At 38.9% G+C, this 19,880-nt stretch overlaps 2 protein-coding genes across 3 annotated transcripts; both read left to right on the forward strand.

Moving 5' to 3' along the window:
• The first annotated feature begins 220 nt into the window (after positions 1-220).
• Positions 221-7,971, forward strand: LOC127497385 (tetratricopeptide repeat protein 24). 2 transcript variants are annotated; one of them, XM_051865810.1, is made up of 14 exons: positions 221-355; positions 2,165-2,412; positions 2,542-2,835; positions 2,965-3,166; positions 3,255-3,461; positions 4,677-4,805; positions 4,892-5,013; positions 5,497-5,574; positions 5,850-5,908; positions 6,004-6,083; positions 6,186-6,282; positions 6,400-6,470; positions 6,564-6,612; positions 7,462-7,971. In XM_051865810.1, exons 2-14 carry the CDS (start codon positions 2,203-2,205, stop codon positions 7,571-7,573), a joined length of 1,710 nt encoding a protein of 569 aa, XP_051721770.1. In that variant the 5' UTR covers positions 221-355; positions 2,165-2,202; the 3' UTR covers positions 7,574-7,971. The 2 variants fall into 2 exon arrangements, with proteins under 2 accessions (XP_051721770.1, XP_051721771.1); XM_051865811.1 differs by having other exon boundaries at positions 259-433.
• A 1,735-nt stretch (positions 7,972-9,706) lies between these two features.
• gnrhr3 (gonadotropin releasing hormone receptor 3) lies at positions 9,707-17,061 on the forward strand. The gene is made up of 4 exons (XM_051866555.1): positions 9,707-9,996; positions 12,992-13,509; positions 13,626-13,827; positions 15,459-17,061. Exons 2-4 carry the CDS (start codon positions 13,012-13,014, stop codon positions 15,818-15,820), a joined length of 1,062 nt encoding a protein of 353 aa, XP_051722515.1. The 5' UTR covers positions 9,707-9,996; positions 12,992-13,011; the 3' UTR covers positions 15,821-17,061.
• The last annotated feature ends 2,819 nt before the right edge of the window (positions 17,062-19,880 follow it).

A 19,880-nucleotide genomic window follows, 5' to 3' on the forward strand; every position in this document is an offset into this window, starting at 1 on the left:
AAAGCACAAGAAGTTTAAAAGATAATTTTTATATATTTTTTTGAGATTTTCTGTTCCGGAGAATGTTTTGGAAGGTAAAAACATATTTTATAAAATACCATTATGTTCATATTGAATTGATCATTTTAGGTAAATGTTATTTTTATAAATGTGGATGGTCACAGAAGAAACCACATTTACCGTCACGGCCGTTTCCATGGAGACGGATGTAAACAGTGTGGTCAGGTGTGCACAGAAAGAGAGACACCTGTCTGCCTGCTCACCTGTTTACACATCGATCATCTCCGATATTTCCGACATGATTTTAAAGGACAGATATCGGAGCATCAAACATGGCCGCTCTGAGATTAATCGCGTAAGTGACCGTGTGCGTCTCTTTCAGAGCCGAACTCGAGTAAACTAGTGTGGAGAACGTCTGTTCTAGTTTTATTCGGTATGTTATATTGTTTACTCTAGTTTTATGTCGCATGTTATTTATATTCCGTGTCACTGTGTGTGTAATGAGTGTGTAGTTTGCTGTGGCAACTGTGTGTTTTAGTGACACTCTAGAAGACTGATGAATGATTCATTAGTGAAGTGTCAATTAATCCTCTCTGCCACTTTAAAACTGTCCTGCTGCTCAGAAAGAACAAAAATACATTATAAGAACGTTTTGCTAACGTTCAGATTAAGAAACGTTATTTCTGAACGTTCTATGAACAATTAAAACTTGACGTTCGTGTTTTAAAAACGCTTTTTCTTGATTAGGCAAACATCCCGTTTCATCATTATGGGAACGTCACTTTCGAAAGTTCTCTGAACGTTCTGACAAAATTAACGACATTTAAAAAACGATACTAACGATTTTTTGTTCCCAGAACGTTAGTTTTGGTTCACAGAACGTTTTTTTAGGTTAGCCAGGAAAGTTTGCTTAACAGAAATATAACGAAATAACCGTTAATTTTTAAATTACGCGAATTCGCGGCTTTCTGTGAAAAGCGCGCGCAGAAAATGAAGATAGAAACAAACCGTGTTTTTCACACTAATTACCCTGGCATAACATTTTTTAGCGATAAAGTTGGATTTATCTGATCATTATAACTCGTTTTGATTGATATAATTTCTACATTTTATTAAATGTTGTATTAAACTAATTTCAGAGCTCTTAAATAGGTCATTACACAAAAATATCTGTAAAGATTTGGAAGGTTAGTTGGTTATAAAAAAGAATAACCTGGAAATAACCTTTAGGGAACGTTCTGTATATAAAAATAACCTACCTGCAACATGGTTGCAAAAACTAAAACGTTCCTACAACATTATTATGTAGTTCCCAAAAAAAATAACCAAACGGGAACCAAATACTAACGTTAAGGGAACGTTTTGTGTTTGCTGGGTCATGTTTTTGTGCTGATGTTTTGAGAACATTAAAGACCAGATAACTGAACGAACGTTCTATTAATGTTACTGGAAGAACGTTTGTTCGAACCTTGACAGAACGTTCTGAGAACGTTCCCTGTTATAGCTGGGAAATAAATCATTTGATGATTTATTTTCTTAACTTAAATACTTTGAAGTCAGTCCTAGGTACAATTTACTTTCCTTAAAAAGCTTCATGTGAAATATTCAGTTTTTTTTTAACTCATTACATTCATGCATTCAGTGGACGCTTTATGCAAAGTGACTTACGTTATATTCAAATTATACATTTTATCAGTTCATGGATTCCTTGGGAATCGAACCCATGAATTTATCGCTGCTACAGGAACACATTAATGCCCAGATATTTTTTTCCCAGATCTAATTATTTGCACAATTGTTTATTGTTTGTATCTAAATGATTATAACACATCAACTTTAGTAACTGGCCATTTATCTCTATTTAAAAACGTCCACCTCTTTATGGACAAGTATAACCTGGTTCTACTCGACCCGCTTCGAGCGGGACACAAACCGTGGTCTCCGGTGCGGGAGTCAGGCCAAGTAGAACCGGCTACATTTGGTGCCGTGACCCGGATGGGAGTCACCCCCCTAAACCTCACTCCCATCCAGGGTCACGGCACCAAATGTAGCCGGTTCTACTTGGCCTGACTCCCGCACCGGAGACCACGGTTTGCGTCCCGCTCGAAGCGGGTTGAGTAGAACCGGTTACACAAGCACATAACATCCTTCCTCCGTGTCTCAGGCTGAGCATCATGTGTTCCTGTGATCTCCTGTGAGTTCATGGCCTCTGATGGGTCTCCAGTCAGAGACGCTCGAGAGAAGCAGAAGCAGAAGAGGAAGAAAGCCGATCGGAGCAGATCTGATGTGGAGGAAACAGACGCTCAGGTGGAGATTGAGAGACTGACGGCGGCTGGACATGCAGCGCTGCAGACCGGAGACAACAACGCAGCGCTGCGGTGCTTCAAGAGCGCATTAAAAGCTGCCGCAAAGGTACCTGAAACACTGACAACTAAAGAGGATGTAGTTTATTAGTCCCATAAACCACATTGTATTTCAGAGTATGCATTAGAGAAACAGTTCTTTCATCAGTAAAGCCTGATGAGTTGAGCTCTCCTCCAGCTCAGAGAGAAGAGGCTGCAGAGGACCTGTGCGCTGAACCTGGGCGCGGCGTACGTGGAGGCGGGTGAACCTCAGAAGGGGCTGGACGTCCTGTCGCGCGCGCAGCCGGGCGAGAGAGGCGAGCGGATCGCAGACCTGCAGTTCAACCTGGCCACGGCTCACGAGGCGCTGGGAGAGCAGACGCAGGCGGCACGCCACTATCTGCAGGCCGCGCAGCTGTACCGCTCGCAGGGGGCCGCCGCCGCAGAGGGGGACACCTGCGTCAGACTCGCTCGCTGCCACCTCCAGAGGAAGGTGCGTGACAGTGCGGCTCACACTGACCCTAATGTAACTGCGAACAATGATGTAAATTTGCATGCCGAATTCTGCATTTATTTAATCCTCTGCGTTGCGAGTGAAGTAAAGCAGGTGTGTGTGCTGCAGGAGTGGGACGAGGCCGCAGCGAGTTTCCGGCGAGCTGCTGAGAGTTATAAAACAGCGGGAAATACGCCTGCGGCTGCACTGGCACTGAAGGATGCTGGGAAACACATGCTGCAGAGCGGCCGCAACGCTACCGATGACATCATCAGCGTGCTGACGGACAGCCTGGAGATGAGCGCCAACATTTCAGATCAGGAGACGCTGGGTAACGTCAACGAAGAGTGACATTAGTTGCATGAAAATGAAATGCGTGATGTCCAGTCGTTCACGAGCGTCTCGTTTATGTGTTTCAGGGAAGCTGCTGAATGACGTGGGTTTGAGTTTCTCTCAGATGAGGCTGTTCTCCGAGGCGTCCGAGTGTTACGAGCAGGCACTTCCTCTGGTCGCATCTAAACCGCACAGGCTGGCGGTGGTTCTGCAGAATCTGGGCGCCGTCCACAACACTCTGGGTCAGTACCAGCAGGCTGTGAGGTTCCACCGAGAGGCAGCGGCGCTCCACGGTGAGACACAAACACGTCAAACAGCAGAATAATGCATTTCAGTCACACACACATGTTAAAAAGTCCATGCAATGTGACACAATATTCTGCATCGACAACACTTCTATAAATATTACACATGCAGCTTTTATGAGCTCATATTGCAGAGGACCTAAAATATACACATTTTAAACCTAAAATCTTGATGTTAAAAGGATCATGACTATGTTATTTGTCAACTACCCATTTATATTATGAAGTTGTGTATTTAATAATTTAATTTTGTTTGATTTATTTAATAATTAACACTGTACATGGGAAATTCAGAGTAATAAAAATGAAAATACTCATAATAACAATATGTGCAATAATTTCACAACACTGGTCATACAACAATATGAAAGAAAGGCAATTATATTAGATATTTCAGTCTGATATCTATGGAAGCTTGTTTCCGCCACTAAATAAACAAATAAAAAAGGTAATTGAGACTTTTTATCTCACAATTCTGACTTTATAACTCACAATTCTGACTTTAAATCTCGCAATTCTGACTTTTTAACTCGCAATATATAGATATAACAAATGAGTTTATCTTAAGGAGGTAATAACATGATACAAAGCGCCGACAATACAGTTTCAAAATGTCCATTAATGAAATTTCTGAATAATTTCTGGAGCATTCCAATAAAATATGCTTTATAGTCAATGATGTCCTACAAAAAATCACAATCTGGTAATTCTTCACCAGTTAACAGGGAACGTTTTAGCAAGGTTTTCTCAAAGTTATCAACAAACGTTCTTCCAGTAATGTTAATAGAACGTTTGTTCAGAGTTATCTGGTCTTTTAATAATGTTCTCAAAACATTAGCAGAAAAACATTATTTATTTATAAACATCATTCATAGAACATTTTTAACTTCATCTAATGTTGTTTAAATGTTACTACTTGTTTCACAACGTTCAGAGAACATTCAAAATAACATTCCCATAATGTTTGAAGAATGATACAATGGAAACATTCACATAACCAAGAAAAACATTTAAAACACTGGACATTTTGAACATTCAGAGAACATTCAGAAATAATGTTTTCATGACTTGGGAACATAATGGGAACGTTAGGAAAACATTCTTAGAACATTTTTGTCAGGTGGGTGGATGGAGGTGCGTGAATGTCTGCCCGTTATTTTTGGTGCATCTGTAATATCACGAACACACTGACGTGTCCCGCAGGCTCTCTGGGCAGCCGCGCTGCTCAGGGTCGGTGTTTCAGCAATCTGGGTTTCGCTCTGGTGGAGCTGGACGAGCTGGAGGAGGCGTGGGAGAGTTACATACACGCACAGCAGGCCTTCAGAGACACCGGTACTGAACCACCACTGACACACACACACACACACACACACGCCGTCTCTCTCTCTGCTACACCGCATGTCTCTCTCCCTGCACAGACGATGCGTCCGGTCAGTGGCAGGCCTGCGAGGGTCTCGGCGGGATCAAGCTACAGATGAGAGACCCAGAGAAAGCCACCGTCTACTATAAAGACGCACTACGATTGCTATGCAAATGCCAGGTGAGATCTGACTGTATTTACCGGAATATAAGTGCCGTTTTTTAATATCTGAAATTCATGTTATATAATCCAATTAACATCACGCATGTGCAAACACACACATTTTGATTTGTACGTGAGCCCAAGTTTATTTGTATAGCGCATTTAGTTTCAGTTTTGTCTCTAAAAATACAGTAAAAATTGTGAAATATTATTACAATTTAAAATAGCTGTTTTCTATGTGAATATATAGTAAACTGAAATTTATTTCTGTGATCAAAGCTGCATTTTCAGCATCATTACTCCAGTCTTCAGTGTCACATGATCCTTCAGAAATCATTCATTCTACACCGATGTGACATATCTGTGTTGTTTTCTCTCAACGAAGCAATTTTGACCCTGTACAACTTATTTTTTAGAAAAAATATGGTACAGCTGCTGAAGATATGCTGTGTCTGAATATAATGACCGTTCTGTATTGATTGTGCTGTGTTTGATCTACAGGACGTGTCTAGTTCAGTGCAGGAGCGTCTGGTCAGTAAACTGAGCGAAGCGTTACAGCAGAAGCTGCTCCTACAACAGGTCAATCATTCTGTCTGTCTGTCAGCAAATATTACAAATGAGATACAGGGCTGCACGATTAATCAAAATAATACTGGAATTGGGATATTGCTTGGTGAAAGTAGTGAACACAAAAGACGATATTTTGAAGAATGTGGGTATCCAAACAGTTTCTGGTCCCCACTGACTTCCATAGTATTTTAATAGTTATTTTTTATCAGAAAAAAAACGCAGTTCAATTTTTTGCCCAATCGTGCAGCCTGATCACTGACAGTGTTCTTCAATCTCCCTCTCAGAGAGGAGCCGCGACACATCGAACCGTCCCGGAGCGACATCATAACCGACGGCTGCCACGGTAACGCCACGAAACACTCACCTGCGTGTCTTTTTGCATGAATGAAGCTGTAGAGTGTTATTAGAGATGATGTGTGATGTCGTGTGTGTGTGTAGGTCGACGGCTGTGCGGTCTGACGTCCAGCAGTGGAGGAGAGAGATGCCAAACGGAGCTGCAGATGGAGAAAACCCAGCCAGTAAGAACTGAACACACATCTGTGCAGATTCACACATACAATACTCTCAACAGGAAAAACATCAAGACTTACAGATGAAACTGTGTCTTCTTTCATTCTCAGCAGACCGGAAGCGCCACAACGAATCCATAATGTCATCAGAGTCGCGTCAAGAACAAGAACAAGCAGATCATCACAATGCACTTCCAGAGGCCAACAGGTCAACACACACATCCACACACATGCACATACTCGCACACACTCTCACACACGCGCTTTCGTTCAAACGCTTGACACTTTGCTTCTGAGTCTTAAAGCTGTTGAATGTGATTGTCAGGAATCTGAATAACACGTATGATAAAGCAGAGCTGCATCAGCAGAACTTCCCTTCAGAGTCCTCAGGACATGGTGAGCCTGAAAAACACACTTCACACAGATTATTCTCCAATGCTGAAGACAGATGAAATAACACTGAACTGACATCTGACTCTACCTGTACAGGTGGTTTGTCTGCTGAATCTATGAAGCCGAGGCCAGTACAGATGAACGGGTACGAGTCTGTTTTCTCATACGGTTCCTTCAGTGCCCATGTCAGTTTTTCTGCTCAAATCTAATCTTTTTGTGAGGTTGTTCACATGACCTTTTAAAAACAGCCCAAATCAGACACTGAACAGGCAAAACTCCTAAACTGGATCATGTAACTTAATTAATTTCACGATTCATTTAATGTAATCGCTTTGACATACAGTAACATAACATTTTAACACTGTTCAAGGCAAGTCACACAACATTTCAGACTATGTATAAATAATACACCCTCATCATGATGAGTTTAGAGTTAGATTGATGTAGAAATTGCATAAATGCCAATGGAAAAGTAACCAAACAGGTGTCGCACTTTACCATCTAACAGGGGACCAAAGGCATTTTGTTTATTCACTATTTCACGTCCATTTCCACAAGAGTTAAAGTGTGCATGCTAAATGAGCAGTTTAAGTAGACACAAGTAATTTTTCTTGCACTTCAGAGTTCACTGTTGTTCCCCATATAACTAAATAACATGCCATCCATACAAAACAAGACACTAATGCACTTAAAATCCTTGATTCACATCTGATTTAATGCCACATATGAAAATCTCAGATTCAGTGTGATTGAAAAATATGTGAAAAAACACATTTAGGTGCAGTGTAAACGTAGTCATACTGTAAGAAAAAAATCCATAGAAAAACCGAAAAGGTACTGGTAATTTTCTGTCAGGACATTATACGTACATTTACGGACATTTGCATTCATGGAAAATTCCTTCATGTTAACACAGTACATTGTGCCCTATTTTACAGACTTTTTTAGAGTGCATAAATCTTGTGCTGATTATTTCATGATGTAAATGTTTCAGCACACACCCATTGGTCAGGAGCACTGTGACTCCACCCCTTACTCAGCATGACAGCGATGAGGCCACGCCCCTGACGAGGAGATTGAAGTCCAGATTCTGCACGGTCATGTGACAGAAACACGTGCACAGGATAAACTCTCCATGGGAAAGAGGTTTTTACCTTCTTATGGAACATCCGACAAGGATTCTGGGTTCAGCATGAAAATGAGACTGAACACCTGAGCAAAAACTGAACAAGTGGACGCCACTTTGGATAAAACATGTCTGATAAATGGTGGGAACAAATTTTCTATTCAAAGAAGAGAGGGTGGATCAGATGAGCACAGAGAGACTTCATCAGCAAGGCAACTGTGTGATTATAAGTCATAGATTATTTCAGCATTTTTGATCATCTCATTTTAGTCTCTTACCACTTTTACCAGTTTCAACAGACATCATGAGTGAATCTACCAGCATCACCCAAGATTAAAGCACCTGCTGTACTGAAATAAATTTTATATCAAAACTCAATAGAGTTATTTTACATCTCTTTCTATCAACTGCAGTGCTATCTAGGTTTTTACACTTAAAATAGTCATTGCATGACAACATAAAAAGCTTAAGAAAACAGTTGTTGGTGTCTCTCTCACGGCCCTGAACGAAGGCAGAATATGAAAGTGAATCATAAGGTCATTTTCTAATTGGCTAGAAAACCGTGGGCCGTACAGGTGTGATTTCTCACCTGTCAATGGTCATTATATGTGTGATATTCAGCACTTTTAATGATTCCAGCTTGTCATGAATGAACCACATATGTTCATCTCAGAACTTCTCATAAACAAAATATGGAAGATGTAGCAAAGGTAACAAAAAATAATGCAAAAATCAGTAACCTAGAGAACAGGGAATGTTCCCAGAACTTTGACTAACGTTCTGGCAAGGTTTTCTCAAATGTTCTTCCATTAACATTAACAGGATGTTCGTTCAAAGTTATCTGGTGGTCTGGTATGGCAGGCCATTTTAGCTTAAAATGTTCCCAGCGTTACTCGTCATAATTGCATTTTTACTAGTAACAATTACAATTAGAGAGCTCTACAAATGAATTTTTACAGGTCATATGTCTCCATGGGCTTCCATTCATTTTTAATTAACAGAGCTCTACAATTGATTTTTTACTAGTAAGAATTCCAATTAGAGAGCTCTCTAATCATCATTGTTACTAGTAAGAACTGAATTGAAGAGCTCTATAGTTTAATTGTTACTAGTAAAAATGCAATTACAAAAAGTAACGCTACACTAAAAAATAACTAAAAATATTAAACAAATTTACACAGTAAAATACTGTTTTCCATTGAAACAGTAATATACCATAAAAACAATGCATTCTGGGTAATATTTGTCATTTTAAGAAAAGAGGCCTATAGGCTACTTTCTTGAAAATGACAAATAATATTACCCAGAATGCATTGTAATGTACAGAATGCATTGTAATGTACAGAATGCATTGTAATATACATAAGTAATATACTGTAAAAACAATGCATTCTGGTTAATAATTGTTGTTTTCAAGAAAGTATCCTATAGGTAACTTTCTTGAAAACGACAAATTATTTACCCAGAACGCATTGTAATATACAATATGCATTGTAATATGCAGAAGTAATATACTGTAAAGACAATGCATTCTGGGTAATATTTGTCGTTTTTGAGATTTGAGGTTACTTTCTCGAAAACATCAAATAATATTACCCAGAATGCATTGTTTTTACAGTATATTACTGTTTCAACAGAAAACGGTATTTTACTGTGTAAATTTGTTTTGTTTTTTTAGTTATTTTTTAGAGTGTAGGAACATTAAAAGCTAAAACGGCTTGCCATAGTCTGATTCTCAAAACGCAAATGGAACGCTTTCTGAACCATTTTATTTGTATGTTTGTCATTTTTTAAATATTGCTACTTGTTTCAGAACGTTCAGAGAACATTCAAAAGTAACGTTCCCATAATGTTTGCAAAATGATAAAATGGAATGTTCCCTTAACGTTCACAAAACCAAGAAAAAACATTTAAAAAACATTTTTAAAAAAACTGGAGAGTTTGAATGTTCAGAGAACATTCAGAAATAATGTATTGTTTGTCAACTGAACCTAGAATTATTATGAAATTTAAATGGCATTTTCCTGTCGGTTTATGTGGGTGGATTCTTGGACTCTCCCTCTCTCTCTCTCTCTCTCTCTCTCTCTCTCATATCATACTTCATTCAGTCTGTACTCTCCGCAGCTCTCTTCAGTACGCCAGGATTCTTCTTCCCCTCTTCATCATGTCTTGTGCTTTATCTAAACTCAGGTCTGGATTAGAGACATGATCAGATCCGGACTGGGCAGATCCCAATCATCATCATGCGCACATTTCTTGGGATGTGATATCTGGATAATCACTAACTGACAGGAAAAGGATTCAGTGCAATGGAGAAGAGTGAGTCTGGTGGATTGTGTACGGAGAAGCAGGCTGTGAGGAGAAAGATCCGAACCTCATTATACAGTAGATAAAAACACTGAGGTGAGTGTCAGACAGTTTCAGATCCAGACGTCATCTGAGTTAGTAACTGTCTTATTTACTGAGATATGATCTCATATGTTTCCTAATGTACCTGTGTGATGTCTGGATGTTTCTTACCATGAGGAAAGAGTTTAACGTGTTAATATAGCATAGTAACACTAGAGTAAAGTTCAATGTAAGCCATCATCAGTTCAGCTCATTTATTTCTAATCTGAAACTGAATCTCTCACTGTCCTTCACATGAATCTGGGTTTGTTTGCCCTCTGACACCTCAGTTACATTCCATCTATGGAACAATGTTATAAAAATGTCTTTTAAATGGGCAAGAATCAAGATGATTCTTTCATTAAAAGTCTTAAGTTTAATGAACATGAATATTTCAATAATATAAAAGTGTTTATGCGGAAGGAGCACTAGTCATATATATTAAATATCTTAATATTCTAATCTGTACTGTTCAATAAATTATAGACCTGACATGAAGATCTGGATACAGTCGGTATAAATTACAGTGTCCCAAAGTCTGAAAATGCTCCTATTTTGCATGTTATTTGCATATTACAAATTATATTTTAAAGCATAAAAAAATGAGAATCGACATTTTAACATCCAATAACAATATCATTCTATTTTGCATGGTATTTGCGTATTTTCATTACAAATTATATTTCAAAGCATAAAAAATGAGAATCATATTTTAAAAATTATAGTTATAATAAATTATATTTTAAAGCATAAAAAATGAGAATCAGCATTTTAACATCCAATAATAACATCCTATTTTGCATGTTTTTTGCATATTGTCATTCAAAATTATATTTTAAAGCATAAAAAAATGAAAATCAACATTTTAACATCCAATAACATCCTATTTTGCATGTTTTTTGCATATTTACATTACAAGTTATATTTTAAAGCATAAAAAATGAGAATCAACATTTTAACATCCAATAATAACTTCCTATTTTGCATGTTATTTGCATATTTTCATTAAAAAGTATATTTTAAATCATAAAAATGAGAATGTTTCCATGTTATCTGCATATTTTCATTACAAATTATATTTTAAAGCATAAAAAAATAAGAATGAACGTGAATGTGCGTTTGTTGTGTGTCTGTTTTGCGTTAATGAACAAACCTGATGATCACCAGAGCAGAATCTAAAGATGTCATATTCATAATGTCTCTTTGTTGTAAAAGTCACATTCGTGCATTTGGCAGACTCTTTCATCCAAAGTGACTTACGCTGCATTCAAACACACATGCGTTCCCTGCATCGAACTCTTGAGACAAAATCAGGGAACATTTGATCCCCATATTAAAGCATCAAACCCCACTGAGACTGTACGTGGACCTCGCCGTCCGTTCGATGGGTTTGCATTACACGCTTTTGATTCTCTCAGCACACCTTGTTCTTTCTCAGTGTTTGTGAGAAGTGAATTCCTGGAGCTCAAGGCACTTTCTCGGGTTGGCAGGGACCTGTTGTTCAGTTCTCCAGGGTCAGATTATGGCTTTAGCTAAATATCTGTGCTGGTTTCTCAGCAGGAGCTCCTGACGGCCTCTTGATTTGTGTTTAACGCTGGTTCGGTTGCCTGACTCATTTTTCAGTTATTTCTGACCTGGTCATTTTTAATCAGAATATCATAACTGGACTTCTCTCTATTGGTGTATTCTGGGTTTCTCCAATCATTTTGTCCCCTTAAGCTCCGCCCCTTTCTTACAATCCACTGCAAGATCACATTCAGACCCGCCTCCACTTTTGAGTGCCACGCCCACATCTCAACATCCAATCAACAACCGATGCATAGAACCAAGTCCCGCCCTACATTTTTTCTCTTTTTTGATAATTCCTTAAACTCACAATACGGAAGAAGCCGCTACTTGTGTTTCATCACAAATACTATAATGCTTCGTTCAAATCACAAACTATGAGCAATAACAGCGATGCTTACCTAATAATGCAATGCATCATGAAATCTGATATTGCATTTAGTGCAGTTAATAATTAAGAATTAATACTAATAAATATTATAATATTATTTTATTATCGTTTACTAATACAGTTGACTGAGTGGATCAGGTATTCTGAGCTCATGTGATTGAATGGAGGCGGGGACTAATTTGCATATTTATGAATCCGCATATACTAAATGAAGCAAGGGTGTCACATTCAAGGTATTTTAAGACATGAAGAAATTATTTTCACAGAAAAAAAATGTCAACTTTATTATCAAAGTTTAGTTTTAAAGGATAAAATTATTAACTTAATGTGGTGTGCATCCATTACTTAAAGGGGCAGTAAGCGATTTCTGAGAAGTGGATCGGACCGAGCACCAAAACACACTTATAGCCAATCAGCAGAAAGGGGCGTGTCTACATATTAAGGGGGGAGGTGCCTGTGTTGCATAGCGTGTTTGTGAATTTGGAGGCGGAGCTATCAAGATAGGGGTGTGGTCCTTTTTTTGGCTTGTTTGTTTTGGTGATTTCAAATATCAACAGTGTTTCTCATAAATCGCTTACTGCACCTTTAAAGGGGATATATCATGAAAATCAGACTTTTTCCATGTTTAAGTGCTATAATCGGGTCCCTGGTGCATCTACCAACCCAGAAAACATGAAAAAGGATGATGAGTTGAATCAACTCCACAGAAACTACATAAATTTATCCACTAACCATTCAGAAACGTCTAAAAGTTGTAACTTCTTCCTGAGTCTCTCCATCACCTTCTGGAAAGGGGGCCGGGAGCAGCAGCTCATTTGCATTTAAAGGGACACACACAAAAACGGCGTGTTTTTGCTCACACCCAAATAGGGGCAAATTTGACAAGCTATAATAAATGATCTGTGGGGGATTTTGAGCTGAAACTTAAAGTAGTGGATGCACACCACACTGAGTTTATTATATTATAATCAATGCATTGAATTTTTCATGATCTAATCAAGGCATCAGTGTATTGAGTTCAGTCTTACCTCATTCAGATGTTGTTTTTGTCAGGTGGCGATCAGAGCGACGTGATGTCTGATAACTCGTCCCTGCTGCGCGTGTCTAACGCATCTCTGCTGCCTCCGCTGGTGGACTGGACTCCGCCCACCTTCACCCCTGCGGCTCAGGCTCGAGTGGCGGCCACCATGGTCCTCTTCGTCTTCGCCGCCATCAGTAACCTGGCGCTCCTCATCAGCGTGTCGCGTGGCCGTGGCCGGCGTCTGGCGTCTCATCTGCGTCCGCTCATCCTCAGCCTGGCGTCAGCCGACCTGATGATGACGTTTGTGGTGATGCCGCTGGACATGGTGTGGAACGTGACGGTGCAGTGGTACGCCGGCGACGGACTCTGTAAGCTGCTGTGCTTTCTGAAGCTCTTCGCTATGCAAACCTCCGCCTTCATCCTGGTGGTCATCAGTCTGGACCGCCATCACGCCATCCTGCGGCCGCTGGACTCACTCAATGCCCACCGCAGGAACAGGAGGATGCTACTGACGGCCTGGATCCTCAGCGCACTGATCGCATCGCCACAGGTCACACACACACACAGTCTTCTTTCCACCAGTCTGATAGAAGACAAAATAGAGCCCTAAACTGAGAGGTGCGTGAAAAACACAGCTGGACTATCACTGTTTGCTTCCTCTTGCAGCTGTTCATCTTCCGGACGGTCAAAGCGGAGAGCGAGGACTTCACTCAGTGCGTCACGCACGGCAGTTTCCACGAGCGCTGGCAGGAGACGGCGTACAACATGTTTCATTTCGTGACGCTGTACGTGATTCCCCTGCTGGTCATGAGCTGCTGTTACACCTGCATCCTCATCGAGATCAACCGACAGCTGCACAAGAGCCAAGGTACAGCAGCCGAGAGACTCGGTCAATCAATCAATCAAAAAATCAATCAAACAAACAATCAATCAATCAAACAATCAGTCAAACAACCAATCAATCAATCAATCAAACAAATAATCAATCATCCTGAGAATGTGACCCTCATATGAGAATTATAACACACCTTCTACTGAAGAAAAAACATAGTCTAACAGCTTTTACCTCAGTGGAAAATTTTTCTTATCTAGGAAAAATGAAGTTTTTTACTCTTTGTCATAATTATAACCTTTTCTGTCATAATTTCATCTTTTTGTCATAATTATGATAAATTCGAAATTATGAGTTAAAAAGTTGAAATTATGACATTCTAAGCTGTAATTGAGTAAAAAGTCATAATTATGAAATTACAGTCTAAATTGACATAAAAAGTCAAAATTATGACATACTAAGTCAGTTAGGAAACTTAAAAAAGTCGAAAATTGACACAAAAAGTCAAAATTATGACAAAAAATAGTCTAAATTTAGTCAAAATTAAGAAATAATAAGTAATTATGAAACTTAAAAATATCGAAATTATGATACTAAGTCATAACTATTAAATTAAAAAAGTTGATATATGAAATAAAACATCAAAATTATGACATACTAAGTCATAATTATAAAATACAAGTCAGAATTTAAATAAAAAGTCAAAATTATGACATACTAGGTCATAATTAAGAAACTTAAAGTCAAAATTTACATAAAAAGTCAAAATTATATACTAAGTCATAATTATGAAATTAAAAAGTTGAAATTGAAATAAAACATCAAAATTATGACATACTAAATCATAATTATGAAACTTCAAAAAGTCGAAATTTACATGAAAAGTCAAAATGATATACAAAGTCATCATAATTATGAAATTAGTCTAAATTGACATAAAAAGTCAAAATTATGACTACTAAGTCATAATTATTAAATAAAAAAGTTCAAATTGAAATAAAACACCAGAATTATGACTTAAAAGTTTAAATGAACACATACCAAGTCATAATTATGAAATTAAAAAGTTTGACATAAAAAGTCAAAATAATGACATATAAAATAAAAGTCAAAATTATGACAAAAACTTGACTTTTTTCTCATAATTATGATTTTTAAAATCTCATGATTTCCCAAAGTATAATTTTCTTTTGATGTGGTTTCTCTGAGAGATGGACACTCTCACATGTGACTCAGTGACACTGATGTACAAGAAACATCGTCATGAAGACAGAAATACATTAGTAACACCCATAATGCCCCTCTCAGGTTTAGCGGCTCCATTAGGGGCTCAATAACAGCGGCGGCTCACAGTCACATGTCTACAGTAACAGTGGATTACTGTAATATCACAGTCGGATCAGCACAGCTTCTATTTTCCTCCCTCTGAAGCCCCGAGAGCTTCGCTCTGATCCGACTCCACGCTCACTTGATTCCTGCCAAGGGCGCCGAACAAGGTCAGATATTTATGAGGGTTTGTTAGATGTTGTTACAGGCCTGAAGACTGAAGACAGAAGGAGAGAGCGCTGTAACTCTATCCCTCACTGCCTCCGTTTCATTCCTGTCAGAAATGAAATATGGCTCTGTGTGTTTGAGGAACAGCTCTGATGACGTGTTTGTCTCTGCAGAGGGCGAGTCTCTCCGACGCAGCGGCACAGACATGATCCCGAAGGCCAGGATGAAGACGCTGAAGATGACCGTCATCATCGTCATGTCGTTCGTGGTCTGCTGGACGCCCTACTACCTGCTGGGCATCTGGTACTGGTTCCAGCCGGACATGGTAAAGGTCACGCCCGAGTACATCCATCACCTGCTGTTCGTCTTTGGGAACCTGAACACCTGCTGTGACCCGGTGATCTACGGCCTGTTCACGCCCTCCTTCCGCGCCGACCTCGCCCGCTGCTGCCGCTGCCGCCCGCCCGCAGACTCGCCCCGCTCTCTGGACCGGCTCTCAGCCCGACACGAGTCCGACCCGCCGAAGGCCACGTAAACTACATCTTTACTAAACTTGGCATGAAAGGATAGTTGCGCTGGTCTTTTCTTCTCTATTGTGCCGTATATCCGAGTGAAACGCTTCGCAAACAAGAACAAATGTAGGGCGGGGCTTGATTTTGACAGTTTGCCCCACCCTCGTCATCAGAGAAGAGAAGCTGCAAGAGGGAGAAGTTATTCTGATTCAAGATTAAACATGAGTTTAACACAATAATGATGTAAATCATTTATAATAAATCAATGTTGACTGCGATGGAGCGACTCTATCAGAACACACTTCTTCTGAGCGCTTCATAACAAACCTTCGATCTCTGACCCGGCGCCGCAGGTTTCATAAAGAACTCTAATGAAAAGAGCTCAGAGCAGATTTGCAGTTTTAGAATAACTTCACAGATTTCACAGCGTGGATTTGTTATTAAAGAGTCAGCTGGACGCGCTGAAACGTGTCAAAAACGTTCTGTTCATGTTCAGACTGGTGATCTGTGTCCGTTTGTGTTCAGTTTGACCGTAATTATTGTTTGCAGTAAAACTCTGTTTAGGCATTTTGCATGAAGACCTTGATCCACTTTGCAGCTCATTCTGACCCAGAATCACAAAAAGTGCTGTTGATCCTCAGTCTTGTTTTCCAGCACAAACATCTAAACATTCTTAAATCAAGATACATTTGCTGGAGAAGAGAAATGACTGAAGATATTCAGTTTTGTATTCTGAAAAATGAGTTTGTGCTTAAAATGAGAACAAATATCTGCCAGTGGGGTCAGAAAAATAATTGTAATTCAAGGGAAAACGATGATTTTTCTTAATTTTCTCAAAAAGCAAGTCTTCTGCATGACATGCACATTTAGTTTACTGTGTTTAATGGCTCGTTCATGTTCATATTCTCACAACATTGCATTGCTAGAATTAATATCAGCCAACTGGCGATTGACAACATTTCATATATTCACCAACACCGATTTTTACTCAGATTTGGCGCTTGGCGAGTGTTAATTTTAGGCCCTGAGATCTATCTATCTAGTCTGGAGTACATGAGGGAAAGAGGCGTGAGATCCGCTGCTCCTCTCTGAAGGGAAGGAGAATCATGTTTAATGGATTGAGTAGTTAAAGTGACTGACTAAGAGCTTCTGAGATCTCAAGAGAGCCAGTGACGTTCTTCAGATCATCGCTGCAGTGCGTCAGAGATCCAGGTGAAACGCTGCGACATTTCAGAGAAACGCAGAGGAACTACACTGCAAAAAATGCTGTTCTTATTTAGAGTTTTTGTCTTGTTTCTAGTCAAAATATCTTAAAGTTCTTAAATCAAGAAGCATTTTCTTGACAAGTAAAAATTATTTTCTTGTTTTCAGGAAAAATAAGTCAAAATTAAGTGAGTTTTTCCTTAAAACAAGCAAAATAATCTGCCAATGGGGTAAGCAAAATAATCTTATTTCGAACCAAAAATAAGCTATATAATCTTGTTTTCAGTTTGGATTAAGATTATTTTGCTTACCCCATTGGCAGATTATTTTGCTTGTTTTAAGGAAAAACTCACTTAATTTTGACTTATTTTTCCTGAAAACAAGAAAATACATTTTTACTTGTCAAGAAAATGCTTCTTGATCTAAGAATTTTTAGATATTTGGACTGGAAACAAGACAAAAATTCTAAGTAAGAACAGCATTTTTTGCAGTGTATGGCACTAAATTTACATTTATAAACCAAAAACTTCAGGTGATCTTACCTGACCCTCCAGCTGAGAGCGAATGATGTCAGATCCAAGAAGAATAATGCTGCTTCTGAGAAGTTTATTCATGTTCGGTCAAGGTCAACATCACGGATCAAGATGGAATCACTTTTTTCGACAGATCTTTTTTAACATTGATTTATAAATATTTTGTTATCTTTTCTTTTTTTTTCACAACCAAAAGTTGTTTCAATATTTTTTCAACATTGAAGTCCAGCTGGGTTTGGATGAGTGCATAAAATTGGGCAATTTCATGTTTTTCCAATTTCAAACATATATCTTCATACTCACATGCTGCCATCATTGCTAATGGACCTTCCTTTCTGCACTTCATACTTTTAAAAGCTTCCAAAAAAATCAGTGAAACATCTCCTCTGTGATATGATGAAATGTTTCCTGTTGAAATGTTGCTTGCAAAGCGATTTTAAGGGTGTGAAGCCGTTTGGAGTGAGATCCATTTAAAGTGCTGAATTATTCATGAGGTCTGTCAGCACGCACTGCAGTCAGAGACAAGGTCATGTGATAAGGGATGACCCGTTTCCATGGCAACACTGACAGGACACTGGACTCATCCCCAAGTCGAACTGCACTGGTCCTTTACATCACACACACACACACACACACACACACACACACACTGCTGCTGCTGCTGCTTTAATTATTCATTCTTCACTTTCTGTCTGACATTTTGGCCTGAACTGCAGAACTCGTGTAGGTCATATTTCATACCCAGATCAAAATAATAAAATCACAGGTTATATTTAACTAACACAGTTTCTTGTTTTAAAATATATGAAGCTACATTGCACTGTGACATTATTTTCATGACATTTTAGCTCAAATTACCAGGATCTTGATCCCTATCAATCTGGTTTTTGATCCAAAAATGACCAATGACCGTCTCGTCTTCCTGTTCTCATGATGCTTGATTTAACACCAGCTTTGACACTGAATCTCGTCACATACTTTTCTCTCATCTTTCAGCTATAGGCATCATGGGTAGTGCTCTTTCTTGATTTGCATCCCATCTCACTGAGAGACAACTCTTCATCGCTGTCCATAACTTCAAATCTTCCAGGTGTCCCTCAAGGCTCTGTCCGTGGACCTCTTCTTTTCAGTATTTATTTGTTAGCCCTTGGTCACCATTGTTATGCAGATGACCTGCAAATTGCCATATCTGCTTGCTCCACTTCTGCTCTTCCCCTTGACTCTTTACATTTACATTTATTCATTTAGCAGACACTTTTATCTGAAAGCGTCTGCTAAAGCAAGCGAAATAATTATTATGTGCTTCATTTTCATGAAAATAATGCCAAAAAATATTTAAAAAAAACAGGCTTTATTTTCTTTATATTAAATATAATGTATGTGTTCCTGAGAGACTTGATATCTGCTGAAGAGATCAAATCATCTTCATTAATGACAGTGAGTGAAGCTCCACAGAAACACCAGTCTGCTGAACAGTGCTGAAATGTGCATCATAAATAAATGATGGTTATCAATTTTAAATGAAAAGACAGTAAACCTGGTTAACTGATGTGACATCTGGCTGTCAGAAACACTGGAGCTTCCGTTGATCCTGTCAGAACAAATCCCTGCAGAAACATCTTCACCCTCCGTCAGCAGATGTGATTTCTATATGTAGTGTGGAGTGAATCTGAGCTGTTTGTGAACTCTACAGGCCCATTCACACACTGAAAATGAAGCAGGACTGACTCTGGATCAGGTTACAGAAACAATGATCTGACAATGTGGTGTCAAATTTTCTAACCTGTTCATGATATCTCCAGCACATCTGCTCTGAATCTTCTCATCAGTCACCAGTAGAGGTCAAGGTGTAGCTGGTTAGTGTTCTGGTCATCTCCTGCTGTAGCTTTGGTAAGTTTTCCCTCATTCTCAGCTCGTATTATTAGTGGGGTACCTCAGGGTTCTATACTGGGCCCGCTTCTTTTTAACTTACATATGCTTCTGCTTGGGAGTATTATTAGGAAGCATAATGTTTCTTTTCATTTTTATGCTGATGATGCCCAGCTTTATTTGCTAGGCTGTCTTGAGGACATAAAATGTGGTTGTAAAATAACTTTATAAAGACAAAACCGAAATAATTTTCTTTGGTCCCCTGAAATTAAGAGGTGGTCTTATCAATGAGCTCGCTAATAATTTCTCTTCAATTCCATCTCTGGTAAGAAATCTTGGTGTCATTCTGGACTCAGAATTTTGCTTAACCAGGCAAATTAATTAATTTTTATCAATTGTGAATTATTTCTAAACTTATGACGTTTATGTATATTTTCAGGATTTGGAGAAAGTTATTCATGCTTTTATTACTTCAAGA

Source organism: Ctenopharyngodon idella, chromosome 16, assembly GCF_019924925.1.
Source record: "Ctenopharyngodon idella isolate HZGC_01 chromosome 16, HZGC01, whole genome shotgun sequence".
NCBI classification, from domain to species: Eukaryota; Metazoa; Chordata; class Actinopteri; order Cypriniformes; family Xenocyprididae; genus Ctenopharyngodon; species Ctenopharyngodon idella.

What these genes read in the sequence shown, in the direction of transcription:
- LOC127497385 (XM_051865810.1), top strand. Translation starts at nt 2,203, where the DNA reads ATGGCCTCTGATGGGTCTCCAGTCAGAGACGCTCGAGAGAAGCAGAAG. An exon ending in CATAACCGACGGCTGCCACG is followed by an intron (nt 5,909 to 6,003) that starts GTAACGCCACGA and finishes GTGTGTGTGTAG; the next exon opens with GTCGACGGCTGTGCGGTCTG. An exon ending in TTCAGAGTCCTCAGGACATG is followed by an intron (nt 6,471 to 6,563) that starts GTGAGCCTGAAA and finishes CTACCTGTACAG; the next exon opens with GTGGTTTGTCTGCTGAATCT.
- gnrhr3 (XM_051866555.1), top strand. Translation starts at nt 13,012, where the DNA reads ATGTCTGATAACTCGTCCCTGCTGCGCGTGTCTAACGCATCTCTGCTG. An exon ending in CACTGATCGCATCGCCACAG is followed by an intron (nt 13,510 to 13,625) that starts GTCACACACACA and finishes TTCCTCTTGCAG; the next exon opens with CTGTTCATCTTCCGGACGGT. An exon ending in ACAGCTGCACAAGAGCCAAG is followed by an intron (nt 13,828 to 15,458) that starts GTACAGCAGCCG and finishes TTGTCTCTGCAG; the next exon opens with AGGGCGAGTCTCTCCGACGC.